This window comes from Sciurus vulgaris (assembly GCF_902686455.1).
Source record: "Sciurus vulgaris genome assembly, chromosome: 8".
Lineage (NCBI taxonomy): Eukaryota > Metazoa > Chordata > Mammalia > Rodentia > Sciuridae > Sciurus > Sciurus vulgaris.
Window position 1 is genome coordinate 118515626 of NC_136468.1, and position 17333 is coordinate 118532958.

At 35.6% G+C, this 17333-nt stretch overlaps 1 protein-coding gene across 1 annotated transcript in view; it reads left to right on the forward strand.

Annotated features, from left to right (window-relative positions):
- Positions 1-17333, forward strand: part of LOC306667237 (solute carrier family 5 member 4) — a gene marked incomplete at its 5' end in the record, with an annotated part of 59253 nt that overhangs the window by 4654 nt on the left and 37266 nt on the right. The window contains one exon of the mRNA XM_079149713.1: positions 2903-3007. Coding sequence (XP_079005839.1) covers positions 2903-3007 — 105 coding nt within the window. The remainder of the gene's footprint in view (positions 1-2902; positions 3008-17333) is intronic.

Consider the following 17333-nt stretch of genomic DNA (forward strand, 5'->3'; position numbering starts at 1 on the left):
ACCAAATTCTTTGCCTAGAAGGACTCCCAGTGTAGAATGCAACTGCAACCAGGTGAGGAATCTTAGTGGCCCTGCACAATGACCATCATGGTAGAAGTCAGCCTGGTACAGGAACCCTGAAGTTGGGGCCACCCATGTGCTTTAAGGAAAGCTTCTCAGAAGGGTAATATTCTGTAGACAGAAAAATGAGGTAATGGATAGTCAGAGAAAACAATTCATGGAAGCTAAAATTTCCTAAGCCTGGAGTATTTATAGGTGAGTGTAAAATAGAGAGTGTATGGGGGAGGGTGGTGGGAGATAGAGATCAGTTTATAGGTGAAGGTGGAGTTCCATTGTGAAAGGATAGGTATTGTAGGCTTAAAAACTGTGCCCTGTGTCTTCCTAGAAATGGGCAATGTAGGTTTCAGGAATTCAAGGGTCATGATCAAATTAATGTTTTAGGAATTTCCATGCATACAACTAAGGACAACTGAGTTGACAATAAAATTGAGGAGGGGGTCCACAAAAGGAAAATGTTTACAACCTGCTTCAGAGGCTGCAGGAAGGAAGCAGAAAGGAAGGGGAACTGCTTTGCAGGTAGGGGTGACAGGTGTGACTGCAGAAAAGAGTTATGCAAAGGTAGTATACAGAGAAGCATAAGAACAATTCTGAGAATTGAAAGCGAATAACTTGAATGCATGAGGACACCATCAATGGAGCAGGTATTTTTCAGAGGGAAGTCATGTAATGGATGACAAAAACAACAATGAGTTCTCTTTGGAAATTGTTGAGTTTTGTACCTTTAGGTTTCTGCCTTGTTTCATTTCATGTTGCTTTAACAAAATTCCTCAGGCTAGGTGCTTTATAAAGAAAAGAGGTTTATTTAGCTAACAATTCTTAGGGTTCAAGAGCATGGTGATTGCATCTTTTGAAGGTGTCAGAAAAGGAAATGGTTGCAAGCAGAAGGGGCTAGGCATGTGGGGTGGCCTTGCTTTGTAACAACTCACTCTCTTAAGAAGTAACCCAATCCATTCATGAGGATTAACCCACTGATCCATTCATGAGAGTGGAACTCCCATAACATATTTGCTAGCCACTAGTTTCCACCTCTTAAAGATTCAATCACTTTAACATATACCACCCTAGGGACAAAATTTCTAGCACATGAACCTTTGAGTGACAAATCATAACCACACCACAGCATTTGCTCCCTAACCCTCAAAGTTCTTGTCTGTCTTACAATGTGAAATACATTCATTCCATAGGAATAGCCCCAATGTAGAATCATTTCAAAAGTGCAAGTCCAACGTCCCATCTGAGACTGGAGGCAAACTCCTTTCAGTGTGAGCTTGTAAAATAAAATAGTTTTTTACTTCTGAGATACAATAGTGGGATTGGGATAAGAGCATTCAAATTCCAAAGGGTAGAGACTGACCAAAGGAAAGAACTTACAGGTCCAATTGACACAGACACCCAGCAGGTGAAAAATTAAATCCTTAACCTCTAAATTGACCTCAGGTCCTTGGATAGCTCTGCTGCTGTGACTTGGTTAGGTTCTGTTTTCCATGAGGTGACTCTTAGGGATTGGAGTCAAGTTCCTGCAGCATTTCTAGACTGACATTGCATTTTGCTGTTCTCTCTACAGTTCTAGGGTACTGGTTGTGGCTCCACCCAGGGCTCCATTAGTCATTAGACTGATAGCTCCATCCTTGTGGCTGACCTCTTCCCAGCTTCCCAAGCTTTCCTTTGAAATCTTTCTCCATTACTCTATAGTTTTTTTTTTTTTTTGGGGGGGGGGTGCTGGGGATTGAACCCAGGGCCTTGTGCTTGCAAGGCAATCACTCTACCAACTGAGCTATCTCCCCAGCCCCTACTCTATGGTTCTTATATTTTTCATGCCTGCAGAATTAGCACCAGATGATTGCCACCAAGGCCCAATGCTTGCTTCCTTTGTAGTGGCAGCATGAGCTGTGCTTGGTCCTAATTAAGCCACTGATATGGCAGCGAAGCAATGTAGTGGGTTGTGTGGAGCAGATTACTGAGGTGGCCCTGGGCAGCAAACCCATGGAGATGACACCAGGTCCAGTCCCTAAAGCATTCTGTCCTCCTAAGCTTCTGGGCCTGTGATAGAAGGGGCAACTTTGAAGATTTTTGAAATACTCCTGAGCCCTTTTCCCCATTGCCAGATACACAGCACCTGGCTCTCTTTTATCCATGCTAATATCTTAAGCAAGCATTTGTTACACACATGCATACATTTTACACACTTTTTCTTCACTCTTTCCTTGGTCAGGGTTTCAACCCTGCATCTCTTTTAATTATATATTCTACTTTTAGGTGATACCACTGATGTGATAAAAGATTGCGTATTTAATCTTGTACTTCAATAATGAAAACCACAAGTATTTCTCTAAGTAGAAATTTTATGGTATTCTCTATAATTATATCATCCTTTTAAATAAATGCCCAAGTATAAATTTGCAATTATTTCATTTATTAGTGCATTGTATAATCATTATTGTTCATTATTTGCAAGTAATATTGTTTTTAATCAATTGTGAATCTATTGGTAAAATAAAAAAGTATTTGTTGAGTGTCTACCAGGCATTTGGTGTTCTTGTAGGTACTTAATTAAATATTCACTTTACAGATGGGAAAATAGAGATTCAAAAATATTGTCATTTGTCAAAGATCATAAGATCTGGAAAATGGTGGGGCTGTGAGGATTACCCAATATGATCTGCTACCAGTGCCTGTGTTCATTCTAGCTTTGCCATCTTACCAAGGAACTGTGCCTTTCTCACCTCTATATTTCCAAGGCATGCTGTACAGTATTTAACTGTCCATAGGTGCTTAATGAGCGTTGGCCAATCTGAATGCAATAGGTCTGAAGATGAATTCCTGTTGACGTCTGTCTCTGTAGGTGATGACCATGCCAGAATATCTCAGGAAGCGATTTGGAGGGAAGCGACTCCAGATCTACCTCTCCGCCTTGTCGCTCCTTATCTGTGTGGCTGTGAAAATCTCTGTGAGTTCATTGCCTCTGGGGATTTTTGCCTCAATAGTTTGTCTGATGGGGCCAGAGTACTGAGATCAGAGAGTGGGATGCATCAACTTTTGATATTGTTTTATGGGGTGGACCCAATTCCCTTAGATCTCTCTACAAAGAATTAATGAGGAAAAAGGGGAGAATCAGAGACCCTGTCTCATAGAGTAGTAGAGTTTTGAATCACGAATGTCTCCAGAGTGTAAACATACCCTCTCAAGATAAATATGAATAAAATTTACAGAGAAAAGTACAAATGTCCCATTCAACACTGCTATTTAGCAAAGAAGAGGGCATTTCTTGTCTCTTGCATTTTTTACTGCATGATTTGAATCAAACATCACAAATGAAGTTAAGTGGCGATCAAAGAAGCAAGTTCAATTTGGAATGTGAAAAAATGTTTATTTATTTTAAAATATTTGTTTTAGTTTCAATGGACCTTTATTTTATTTGTTTGTATGCAAGGCTGAGAATCAAACCCAGTGCTTCCCACATGCTAGGCAAGTGCTCTGAGCCACATCCCCAGCCCCTGAACAAATGTTTTATTGAGATGAAACAGAAACGAGGCTTTTATAACAAAAGGGAGAAGGGTTAAAGCTTAGCACAGCATTCTTGGGAAACTGCAGTTCAGCATATTTGGAAAAAAGTAAGGACTGAGTGAGCCCAGTGGTAGGAAACTTACTCAAATCAGTTAAAAATTCTTCAGTTCCATGGATGTTTTCATGCCAAGGCACAGACTGGCCACTCTGGGATCTATCCAGGCCTGTGGGGTATTAAGAAGGACCAGTTTGTCCATTTCCAGTTTTTGCTACCATGTTCGTGAGCAACTTATCCCTGTTAGTAAGGCACAAAGGCTTCCAAAGGGATTTTTGCTTTGTCTTTGACCATTTTGACTTTTATTTTTTTGACAATAACCTTCTTATTCTTCTCAGAGCCAGTTCAGATTTACATTTCCATTTTCAGTCTCATGTGTGACTATCACACTCATGAACCAGAAGAAAAATATTTTAAATTTTTCCTATTTTTATCTAAGATCACCACTGTAAAACTGGTGCCACTAATAAATGTTTAAAGAATTTAAGACTTTTTTTTTTTTTAAAGTTACATTCCTTTTAGGTATTCTTAGAAAAATAGAAGAGAGGGATTTGAAGATTCAGTAGCACTTGTAAAAACAAATAAAAGAATCAATAAAATAAATAAATAAAAAACAAAGAATAATTCATTTGCTCCTCACGTATCAATGACTAAGGAGATAATCTCATTATCTTTACAATCCAGATTGGCATCCCAGTATTCATGAGAGAAAATGCTGCCTCTCACTATTACTCTTCCATCAAGCTAGGTCAATGTTGCAATAAATTTCTTAGATTAGGTGCCATTTATTTTACTAGTGAAATGTGAGCATTTCCTAGTATTTATTACATATTATTGAATTCAGTGTTAGGGTAACAAAGATTCCTAAGCCATGTGAGTTTATCACATAGCTAAGGAGATAAGGATTCAATACACAAAATATTCAGTCTCATGATAATACATGTAATATAAAGAAATACAAGCTGAAGAAGAGTGTGTGGATGAGTATAGGAGACATGTTCACATTCAGAAAAGGGCATGGTCCCTGATGGATGGAATTGAAAGTCATCTTATAGAGGGGCCATTTAAATAAAGTCTACAGAACAAAGCAGTTAGAGGAAGCAGAGGGAAGCAGAGGAGCCCATGGGTGTCAGGGGCTTGGTGCTTGCTCCATAATTAAGTTGAATTATTAGTCTTTCAGTTTTCTTCCGTCACATGTACTTCTTTGTGGGTCTAAAAAGCAGCAACAGGTACTGAGGCAGAATGACAGCAGCATATTTACACCTCCTAGAGAAGAGGGTTCCTGGTGATGGAGGAGGAGTAGAATGCTGCGTGTGGTACAGGGAATTCATGTGTGTGTGTGTGTATGTGTGTGTGTGTGTGTGTGTGTACATGTGCTCACCCACATGTGTGTTTTACTGAGCAAGGTCTGTGGTCAGCTGGAAAGAAACCACAATAGGAGTCCATTCTTGCCTGCAAGATGATGTTTTAAGCAATATTAATAATGATTAATCTTAGATATGATTTGTGTATTTTATCCTCTGATAACAGATTCTATACTGGTTAATTATTAAACGCATCACCATGAGGACTTAGGAGGAGGCAGTTTTCAGAGTTCACCGCTCTTCACATTGAAAAAAAGGTCACCTTATTCATTTATTCTCACCCTCCAATACCATAAGTTGAGAATAAGGTTTAGGCATACAGTTCTATTGTTTTATTTATGTATTGAAAGTTGTTCCTATATTGTCCTTTTTAGCAAAAGAAAATTCTATAAATATAACATCATAATTCCTCTTTGTTGTGAGAAATATTTTATGATCAATGTAAATGCAATTAATATCCTTGAAATAGTTTAAATAGTAAATTTTATGTCACATGCATTTTACCATGATAAAAATTTCATCACTATAAGCTACTTACATGTAATTCAAAAATCACCAATTTAATGCCTTAATGGTAGTGTAAAATAGAAATAAAAATCAAGACACTCACAATAAGATAATTGGGGTTTAAAATATTTATTGACATAATAATTGTATCTATTTATGTGGTACAATGATACTTTGATATATTTATATAATTGTAATGTCTAATCAGTATAATTACTATAGGCATCATTTCAAACATATTATTTCTTTGAGTTGCAAGAATTTAAAATCCTTTCTTGAAATATACAGTAAATTACTGTTAAGTATTATTACTGTGCTATAGAATACTAAACTTATTCCTCCTATCTCTATACATTTTTTTATTCAATCACTAGTCTCCGTCTATCCTCTTACCACTCTACCCTTCCCAGCTTTTGGTAACCACTTTTCTACACTCCTATGACATCAACTTATTTAGCTTCCATATATTAGTAAGAACATGTGGTACTTGTCTTTCTGTTTCCAGTTTACTATCCTTAACCTGATGTCCTCCCACTTCATCCAGGTTACTGCAAATGACAGAATGTCTTTTTACAGTTGAATAACTTTTCATTATGTGTATGTATATACTATATATTTTTTAAATGGACACAATACCTTTATTTTATTTATTTATTTTATGTGGTGCTGAAGATTGAACCTAGTGCCTCACATGTACTAGTCAAGTACTCTACCACTAAGCCCACTGAGCTACATTCCCAGCCCTGTACCACAGGTTTTTTTTTTTTTTTTAATCCATTCATTGATTCCTGGACCTGTTTACTCCATAGCTTGCTTTTGGAGATAGTGCTGCAATAAACATGTGAGTGCAGATATCTCTTTAACCTACTGATTTCCTTTCATTTGGATATATATACAGCAGTAGAATTTCTGGATGACATGGTAGTTCTATTATTAATTTTTTGAGAAATCACCACACTGTCATCCATAATGACTGTACTACTTCACACTGAAATGGACACTGTGTAAGAGCTCCCCTTTCTTCTCATCTTAAACGACATATTTATTTATTTACCATTTTAATGCTAGCCTTCTAATTTGGGTGAAATGGTATCTAATTGTGTTTTTGTTCTTAATTTCCCTAAAGATTATTGATGTTTAGCATTTTTCATATACTTGTGAGATATTTGTCTTCTTTGGATAAATATTTATTCAGATTATTTGTCCATTTTTAAATCAACTTATTTGTGTTTTTGACTCGAGTTTTTTGAATATTGTATATTCTGGATATCAACCCTTATTGGATAAGTAGTTTGCAAATATTTTTTCCTTTTCTGCAGGTTGTCTCCTCACACCATTTATTTTTTCCTTGATATAATCCCATTTGTCTAATTTGCTTGTTGTTTCTGGTGCTTTTAGATCTTATAAAAAATATTTGCCTATACCAATGCTATGAACTATTTCTGCTAATTTTTTTTATTATAGTAGTTGTAAAATTTCAAGTCTTATATTTAAGACTTTGATCCCTTTTGAGTTGATTTTTGTTATGGTGAGACATAGGGGACTAGCTTCTTGTGTGTGTGGATATCCAGTTTTCTCTGCAACATTTATTGAAGAGACTGTCCTTTACCCAATGTGTACTATTGGTTCCTTTTTCAATAATCAGTTTACTGTAAGCATGTGGAGTCATTTCTAGGTTTTCTATTCCATTCCATTGATGTATGTGTCTGCTTTTATGACAGCACAAGGCTGTTTGAGTTACTATAACTGTGTATTATATTTGAAGTTAGATATTGTGATGTCTCCAGCTTTGTTCTTTTTGCTTAGGGTTGATTTAGTTTCCCAGAGCCTTTGTAGTACTCATGAAATTTAAGATTATTTTTTCTATTTGTGTGAAAAATGTCATTGCTATATTGATATGGAATGAACTGAATCTGTAGATCACTTTGGGATGTATGGATATTTTATCAATATTAATTCTTTGAGTTTGTGAATATGTGATATATTACCATTTTTATGTGTGCTCTGTAATTTCCCTCATTGATGTTTCATGACTTTCATTGGAGAGATCTTTCACTTTCTTGATTAAACTTATTCCTAGATATTTTTTATAGATGTTGAAATGGTATTGCTTTCTCGATTTCTTTTTCAGTTTGTAATTTTTATGAGATGTATATTTTAATCTTTGTATTACAAATCAAAAGTCCAGTTACAGCAAAGTTATATGATTTACACAATTCACAGATACCAAGTGATGAAGTCAGTATTCGAATGCAGGTGTAGAAGAGCCCTTCTTTTTTAGCGTTTCACACTGTTTCCCCCATCTTCTGGTCATCTGATTTATAAGCCAGCTCTCCTTTCCAGTGTTCAAAGATTTACTGAACACAAATTGCAAATGAGTGGTCCTCTTTAATCTTCAAGGTAGAGACAGAAAAGCCCACTCCTGCTATTGGCCAACGCTGTTGAAGGCAGGAAAGAAGTGGAAGTGTAGGTTGACAGAGAAAATCCATCTATGCAAACTCCATTTTTGTGCTCTATAGAGGCATTGCTGAGGAGCAAAGAATTTTGGGAACAACTCAAAGATGGCACCTGTGAATTGTGAAAGGGAGAGAACTCAGGGGGATGTGCAGTTTGCATTGAATGTCTGGCAAATGTAACCTCACAAGTGAGAAATGGAGTTTGCATTAGTAATTTGTTTTTGATGCATATAAATGCTGCTGATTTTTTAGAATGTATTTTTATTAGTTGTTGATGAATCTTTATTTAATTTATTTATTTATATGTGGTGCTGAGGATCAAATCCAGTGCCTCACATGCTAGGCAAGCGCTCTACCATTGAGCCACAACCCCAGTCCAATGCTGCTGATTTTTTAATGTTGATTTTGTATACTGCAATCCAACTGAATGCTGTTTTCAGTTTCAGTGTTTCTTTTTTTTTTTTTTTGGTGTAGTCTGTTGGGTTTTCTATAAGGGAGATTATGTTATATGCAAATGGCTATCATTTTACTTTCTACTTTCCAATTTGGATAACCTTTATTTCCTTCTCTTGTATAATTGTGTTGGCTAAAAAAGTTCAACCAAAAAGAGTGGAAAAAGTGGATATCTTTTTCTTATTCCAGATCTTACAGGAAAAGCTTTCAACTTTTGTCCTAAGTTGATGTTAACTTGTGGGTTGTTTTTGCTTGTGTTGAGGCCTGTTCCTTCTATACCTCATTTATTGAGAGATTTTATCATTAGGGATGATTAACCTAATTGAAGGGCTTTCCTTTTTTTCCTTTCTAGAACAATTTTTTTGGAGGTACCAAGGATTGAACCCAGGGTCGCTTATCCACTGGACCACATCCACAACCTGTTTTTAATTTTTCTTTTGAGACAGGGACTCACCAAGTTGTTGAGGCTGACTTTGAAGTGGCAACCTTCCTGTCTCAGCCTCTGGAGCTGCTGGGATTGTTCTAACTGTTCAAGTTGCCACTGTGCCGAGCTAGAATAATTTTGGTTACAAAGTTGATGGTAGTCATCTTTGGTTCTGAGTCTAAAGAAAAGTTTAAAATATTTTGTTACTGAGAATGATGTAAAGGAATTAAGAAGATCCTATCTCAAAACATGTGGCTCTGGTATATTGACTATTTTGACTTAAAGACATGTGAAAACAGCAGGTGCAAGATCATTCTTGTGAATGCGATCTTCCCTGTATCAGAAGAAAAGCATTAGTCTTATTTTCAAGGACACATTTATAAACCTTGTTAAACTAACTTGTCTTCACAGTTACTACTCTGCCTAGTTTCCTATCCAGCCCAAGACTCTTTGCCATCTCACATTCTCACAATTTATTACTCTACTTCATGTATTCAATTTTGCATAGTTACATCTTCATTTCATTAGTTGGGCTTCCTATCTATCTAAAACACATATTAAATAAATCCATTTTTTTTTACTGTTGTCTTTTCTTATTTTTGATGTTTTGTTTATTCATTTAAGTTATGCATAGTATTAGTGTTCATTTTGACATAATTTAAGATACATGGAATATAATTTGCTCCAATTCAGTCCCAAGTACTTCCCCTTTTCCTCCCTATTCTTTCTCTCTGTTCCTTTTTCTGAACTCTAGTAATCCTTAATTTATGTATTTATAGTTGTTTAAATTAGTGCATTATGGATAAACATTAAGGTAAAATTCACCACGGCATATTCAGACATATACATAGGAAAGTTAGGTCAGATTAATTCCACCATTCTTTCCTTTTCCCATCACTCCTGTCTCCCCATCAATCCCCTTCCTCTACTCCACTGATCTCTCTTCTGTTTTATTGGGAATCCTGCACCCCCCTTGTTCTTTTTCCTCCTTATTTTTGTCTAGCTTATGCATATCAGAGAAACATGTGACCCTTGACTTTAGAGTCTGGCTTCTTTCACTTAGCATGATGTTCTCCAGTTTCATCTATTTACTGTAAAATGCAACCATTTCATTCTTCTTTAAGGCTGAGTAAAACTCCATTGTGTATATATATCACATTTTAAAAAATTAATTCATCTGTTGAAGGGCACCTAGGCTAGTTCCATAGTTTGGGTATTGTGGTTTGTGCTGCTAAAAACATTGAGGTGGCTGCATTCTTACAGTATGCTGATTTAAATCCTTTGGGTATATACAAAGGAGTGGGACAGCCAGGTCACATGGTGCTTCCATTCCTAGCTTTTTGGGACTACTGCTTTTCAGTACGGTTTCATTAATTTGTAGTCCCACCAACAATATGCGAGTGTACCCTTTTTCCTGCATCTTCACCAATATTTTTACTATTTGTGTTCTTGATAATTGCCATTTTGACTGGAGAGAAAATCTTCATGTAGGTATTATTTATTTACTTTAAAATTTCCAAGCCTTTAAAAAATTGGTTCTTTTTAGATATACATGACAGTAGAGTGTATTTTGACACATTATACATACATGGAGTATGACTATTAGGATCCCATTCATGTAGTTTTGATTTGCATTTCCCTGATTATTAGACATGTTGAATTTTGTTCATAATTTATTAGTCATTTGTGTTTCTTCTTTGGAGAAGTGCCTGTATAGTTCTTTTGGCCATATATTAATTGCATTTCTTTCTTTTTCTTTTTCTCTTTTTTGTTTTACGTTTTTTGAGTTCTTTGTATATTGGGTGGAAAAAATCTTCTCCCATTCTGCAGGCTCTCTCTTCATGCTCTGTTTCCTTTGCTGTGCAGAAATTTTTTTAGTTTGATGACATTCCATTTACTGATTCTTGGTTTTATTTCTTGTGCTTTAGGAGTCTTGTCAAGAATGTCAGTTCCTGAATCAATATCCTGCAGAGTTGAGCTTATATTTTCTTCTAGAAGTTGCAGTATCTTGCCTAATTCCAGATCTTTGAGCCACTTTGGATTGATTTTTTAAATTTATTCTTTAGATGTTGATGTACATTTATTTTATTCATTTATTTATGTGTGGTGTTGAGAATTGAACCCAGTGCCTCACACATGCTAGGCAAGTGCTTTACCACAGAACCAGAACCCCAGCCCCTTGAGTTGACTTTCATACAGGGTGAAAGGGGTCAAGTTTCATTCTTCTACATATGGATATTCAGTTTTCCATCACTATTTGTTAAAAAGGCTATCTTTTTCCCAGTGTCTGTTTTTGGCATGTTTGTTGAGTTTTCCCAGTGTCTGTTTTTGGCATGTTTGGCATGTCAGTTGACAGTATCTGACTGATGTCTCTGTGTCTTCTTCTTTTTTTTTTTTGTAGTAAATACTTGCTTTATTATTTTATTTTTGTTTTCCAAAAAAATATTGATTCCCTACTCATACACAGTTTTATTTTATTGATTCTTTTAGTTATACATGACAATAGAATCCATTCTGATATAATTATATAAGTTTGTAATACATATTATTTTAATTAGGACCCTGGGGCCTCTGCTTCTCCTTCCGTTTTCCCACCATATGCTCCATTCTCTCTCTTGATCTTTGTGCTATTTACCCATAATTTTTTAAAAAATAAATTTCTTGTGAATGTAGATTCACTGTGGTGTTTTCACATATGTACATAGGAAAGTTACATCAGATTCATTCCACTGTCTTTCCTTTTCCTATCTCCCCTTCCCTTCATTCCCCTTTGCCAAATACACTGAACATCTCTCCCTGCCTCTTATTGTGGGTTAGCTTCCACATATCAGAGAAAACATTTGCTGTGTCTTCTATTCCATTCCATTGGTCTTCATGTTGGATTTGGCACAAATACCATGCTGTTTTTGTTTCTACAGTTCTGTAGTATAATTAGAGGTCTGGTATTGTGATGCCTCCAGACTTGCTCTTCTTGTTCAGGATTGCTCATCTAGTCTGTTTTTTATTCTTCCAAATGAATTTTAGAACTGTTGTTTTCTAGTTCTGTGAAGAACATCATTGATATTTTCATGGGTATTTCACTAAGCCTGTATAATGCTTTTGGTAGTTTGACCATTTTGATAATATTAATCTGATTATCCAAGAACATGGAACATCTTTCTATCTTCTAAGGTCTTCTTCAATTTCTTCCTTCACTGTTGTATAGTGTTCATTATGGAGGTCTTTCCCTTCATTAGACTGAGTCCCAAGTATTTCATTATTTTGTGAGGTTATTGTGAATGGAATAGTTTCCCTAATTACTTTTTCAGCAGATTCATTATTGGAGTATAGGAAATCAATTGATTACATATGTTGATCTTGTATCCTGCTACTTTGCAAACTTGTTTATCACCTCTAGAAGTCTTCTGGTAGAGTTTTTTTTTGGGTCTTCTAAATATAGGATTATGTCATCAGCAAACAGAGATAACTTGACTTCTTTTCTGATTTGTATCCCTTTAATTTCCTTTTCTTGCTCTGGCTACAGTTTCTCCTTGAGAAACTATGTAGAATAGGAGTGATGAGAGTGGGCACTCTTGTCTTGTTTTTGTTTTTAGAGAAAATGCTTTCAGTTTTTCTTTAACCAGTATGATGTTGGCTTTGGGTTTATTATATATAGTCTTTACAATATTGAGGCAAGTTCCTTCTATCTTTAGTTTCTCTAGTGTTGTAAACATGAATGTGTGCTGGACTTTTTCTGCATGTATTGAGATAATCGTGTGATTTTTGTCTTTAACTCTATTTATGTAGTGAATTACACGTATTGATTTTTGTATGTTGAATGACCAGGCTTGGAAGGCACAGATCTAATTTTATTTATGATTGTACAAGACATATATAGGCACATTATCCAATCAGGTTAAGATGCTTGTTAAAACATAACAGAACCAACCCATAGGTAAGTTATAAGTTGTACTAATGTAAACAAACCAAGTATCCCTAAGTGATTCTGTCCACAAACAAGTCTGAGACAAAGGACTGGGGGAAGGGCAGGCTCCAGCACACATGAGGTGAGGCAGCCTGGGGAACTCACACCGCAGCTAGCTGTGATGCCTGTTGAGCGAAGCTTTCCCTCAGCTCTTAGCTCAGCCTCAGTAACTGCAAAGGCCTACAATCCATGGCAAGTTTCTCCTTCCGGACTGTTAGGTTTATTTAAACCATGGTGTCAGAGACTGCTGTCAAATAAGCTTAAAGAATGTTCTCCACACATATTCTTTGGGTATACTTAGAAATGGGAGAGTTGGGTCATATAGTAGATCTATTTTTACTTTTCTAAGGACTCCCCATACTATTCTCCACAGTGATTATACTACCCCAAACAATGCATTAGTTACTTTTTCTCCATATTCTCTGTAGCATTTTTTTTGTCTTATTGCCAATTAAACTGGGATGAGGTGATATCTCACTGTGGTTTTGAACCCTGATGGCTAGTGATGTTGTATATTTTTTTTATAAATTCGGTGGCCATTTGAATTCACTCATGTTCTTTTCTTATTTTTAATCAGATTATTATTATTTTTTTTTGTTATTGAGTTTTTAAGTTCCTTACATAATTTAAAAATAGCTTTTCCCATTCTGTAGTCTCTTTACTCTCTTGGTCATTTCCTTTTCTGTACAGTGATTCTTAGTTTGATATAATTTGTTTGATTATTCTTGCTTTTATTTTCTTTGCATTTTGGGGTCTTATACAAAGAATACTGCTTATGCCAATGTCTTGGAGTGTTTCCCCTACATTTCCTTGTAGTATTTTCTGTTTCAGGTCTTACATTTAGGTCTTGTATTCACTTTAAGTTGATTTTTGTTCAGGGAAAGAGATAGGATCAAGTTTTAATCTTCACCATGTACATATCCTCTTTTCTGGCACCACTTATTAAAGAAGATACCCTTTATCTAATATATGTTCTTGTCACTGACAATGTATGTTTTTGGAGACTTTGCCCTCCCAAGTCTCATGTGTTCACAGGTAGGGCTTTAGAGAAGAGATTGAATCATGAGGGTTCTGACCTCATTAAGTGGATTAATCCACTGATGACTGAATGGACTACTGAGAGGTGGAATTTAGTTGTAAGAAGTAGGTCACTTGGGGAGTGCCCTGGAGAGATTTGTCTTCTCTTCAGCCCCTTCTCTGTTGGGCACACTCTCTCTCTGCTTCCCAGATGCCATGAGCTGGGCAGCTTTCCTCTGCCACACCCTTCCACCGAAATGTTCTGCCTCAGTTCAGTTACAAAGCAATGGAGCCAACTGACCATGCAGTGAATCTTCTGAAACTACAAGACAAAACAAATCTTTCCTCCTTGAAATTGTTCTTCTCAGCTATTTTAGCTCTAGCATTGAAAAGCTGATTAACACAAGTTTCTTTCTCAAGAATCATTTGTCTATAAATTAATGGGGCTGCTTCTGGGCACACTATTATGTTTCATAGGTCTATACATCTGTTCTTATGCCAGCGTCATGCTGTTTTGATTACTATAGCTTTGTAGTGTTTTTTGAAGTCAGGTAGTGTGATGCCTTCAGCTTTGTTCTTGTTAGAGGTTATTAGGATGTTCAGGGCCTTTTGTTCTTTCCTATATGTTTTAGGGTCGTTTTCTCTAGTTCTGTGAAAAATGTCATTGATATTTTAATGGATTTAGCATTGAATCTATAAATCTCTTTGGGGAGAATGGATATTTAAAAGTCTTAATTCTTCCAATATCCAGGTGTGGTAGCACATGTTTATAATCCCAGGAACATAGGAGGCTGAGGCAGGAGAATCACAAGTTTTAGTTCAGGCTGGACAACTTTAAGACCCTATCGCAAAATGAAAAATTAAAAGAACCAGGGATGTAGCTCAGTAATGGAGCACTCCTGGTTTCAATCCCTAGTAGTACACACACTCAAAAATTCTTCCAATCCATGAAAAGGAGCGGTCTTCCCCATTTGCATGTGTGTGTATGTGTCCTCTTAGCTTATTTCATTATAATTCTGAAATTTTCATTCAAAATATTATTCAATTCTTTTTAAAAATTATTATTGTTTTTATTTTTACAGACTGCATTTTGATATACAAATGGGGTAAAACTTTTTGTTTCTATGGTTGTGCACAATGTGGATATTCACTTCTTTAGTTGAAATTATTCCTAGAATTTTGTTATTGTCTTTGAAGTATCTATTGTGAATGTATTTTTCTATTATTTCTTTTTCCATGATACAATCATTAGTGTACACAATGCCACTGTTTGTGTATGTTAATTTTGAATTCTCCAATTTAACTGATTTTTTTAAACAGTTCTAATTTTTTTTTTGGTGAAATTGCTAGGTTTATCTATAAATAAATCCTATTCACTAAAGAGATAATTTTATTCCTTCCCTATTTGTATGTCTTTTATTTCTTTCTCTTGTCTTGTTGCACTGGCTAACACTTACAATGCAATTTTGAATAAGAATGGTGATAGTTGATATCCACATCTTATTCCAGATCTTAGACGTCTGACTTTTAGCTTTTTCACATTCAATATGATGTTGGCTGTGGATTTGCTACATATACCCTTCATTACGTTGAGCTATGTACCTCCTGTACCTGATTTTTCAACAATCATAAGGGGATGTTCAATTTTATTAAGTGATTTTTGTATCTACTGAGATAATATGATTTTGTCCTTTAAAAAAGTAGTACATTTACTACTTTGCATGTGTTTGAAACATACTTCCATACCTGAGATAAATCCTGCTTGAGAATGACAAATGATCTTTTAGATACATTGTTGGATTTGATTTGGCAATATTATTTATTTATTCAGTGTACAATTGACATGTATAGTGATTTTGACATATTGCACATACATGGAATATGACTTATTCTAATTAGGATCCCATTTTTGGGGTTGTACTTGATGTGGAGTTTCACTCTGGCATATTTATATATAACAGGAAATTATGTCTGATTTATTCTACTCTATTTCCTATTCTTGTCCCCTCCCTTCCCTTCATTCCCCTTTTTCTAATCCAATGCACTCCCCTTGTGTTGTGTTAGCATCTGCATATCAGAGAGGATATTCAACTCTTGAATTTTTTGTGATATATATATATATCTATATATATATATATAATTTTATTCATCCATTCATCCATCGAAGGGCACTTATGTTGGTTCCATAGTTTACTTTGTGAGTTGAGCTTGTATAAACATTGATGTGACTGTGTCACTGTAGTATGCTGATTTTAAGTCCTTTGGGTATGAACTGAGAAGTGGGATAGTTGGGTCAAAAGGTGATTCCATTCCAAGTTTTCCGAGGAATCTCCATACTGCTTTACAGAGTGGTTGCACCAATTTGAGTCCCACCAGCAATGTATGAGTATACGTTTTCCCCCACATCCTCATCAACATTTATTGTTGCTTATATTCAAGATTGTTACCATTCTGACTGGAGTGAGATAGAATCTCAGTGTCATTTTAATTTGCATTTCTCTAATTGATAGAGATGTTGAATATTTTTTATGCATTTGTTGATCATTTGTGTTATTCTGTGGAGTGCCTGTTCAGTTCCTTTGCCCATTTATCAATTGGGTTACTTGTTTTTGTGGTGTCAAGTTTTTTGAGTTCTTTAATATCCTGCAGATTAATGCTCTCTCTGAGGGGCAGGTGATAAAATTTTTCTCCCATTTTGAAGGTTCTCTGTTCACATTCTTGATTGTTTCTTTTTTTGGTGTGAGAAAACTTTTTAGTTTGATACCATCCCATTTAATGATTCTCAATTTTACTTCTTGTGCTTTAGTAGTCTTGTTGAGAAAGTCAGTTCCTATGGCTGACATGATGGAGTCTTGGGCCTACTTTTTCTTCTAGTAGGTGCAGGGTCTCTAGTCTAATGCCAAGGTCCTTGATCCATTTTGAGTTAAATTTTGTGCAGGGTGAGAGATAGGCATTTAATTTCATTATTCTCTGTATGGATTTCCAGTTTTCCCGGTATCATTTTTGAAGATGCTATCTTTTCTCACATGTATGTTTATGGCACCTTTGTTTAGTAGGAGATAACTGTATTCATGTGTGTTTGTTTCTGGGTATTCTGTTCTGTTCAGGTCTTCTTGTCTGATTTGGTGCCAATACCATGCTGTTTTTAATACTACAGCTCTGTAGTATAATTGAGGGGGTATTGTGGTGCCTCCTGCTTCACTTTTCTTACTAAGGATTGCTTTGGCTATTCTGGGTCTCTTATTTTTCCAAATGAATTCTATGACTGCTTTTCTTTTAATTCTATTAAAAAATGTCTTGGGATTTTAATAGAAATTGCATTAAATCTGTATTGCACTTTTGGCGATATGGTAATTTTTTGACAATATTAATTCTGCTTCTCCAAGAACATGAAAGCTCTTTCCATCTTCTAAGGTCTTCAATTTCTTCCTTTCGTGTTTTGTACTTTTCATTATAGAGTTCTTTCATCTCTTTTGTTAGATTGATTCCCAAGTATTTTATTTTTTTGAGACTATTGTGAATGGGGTAG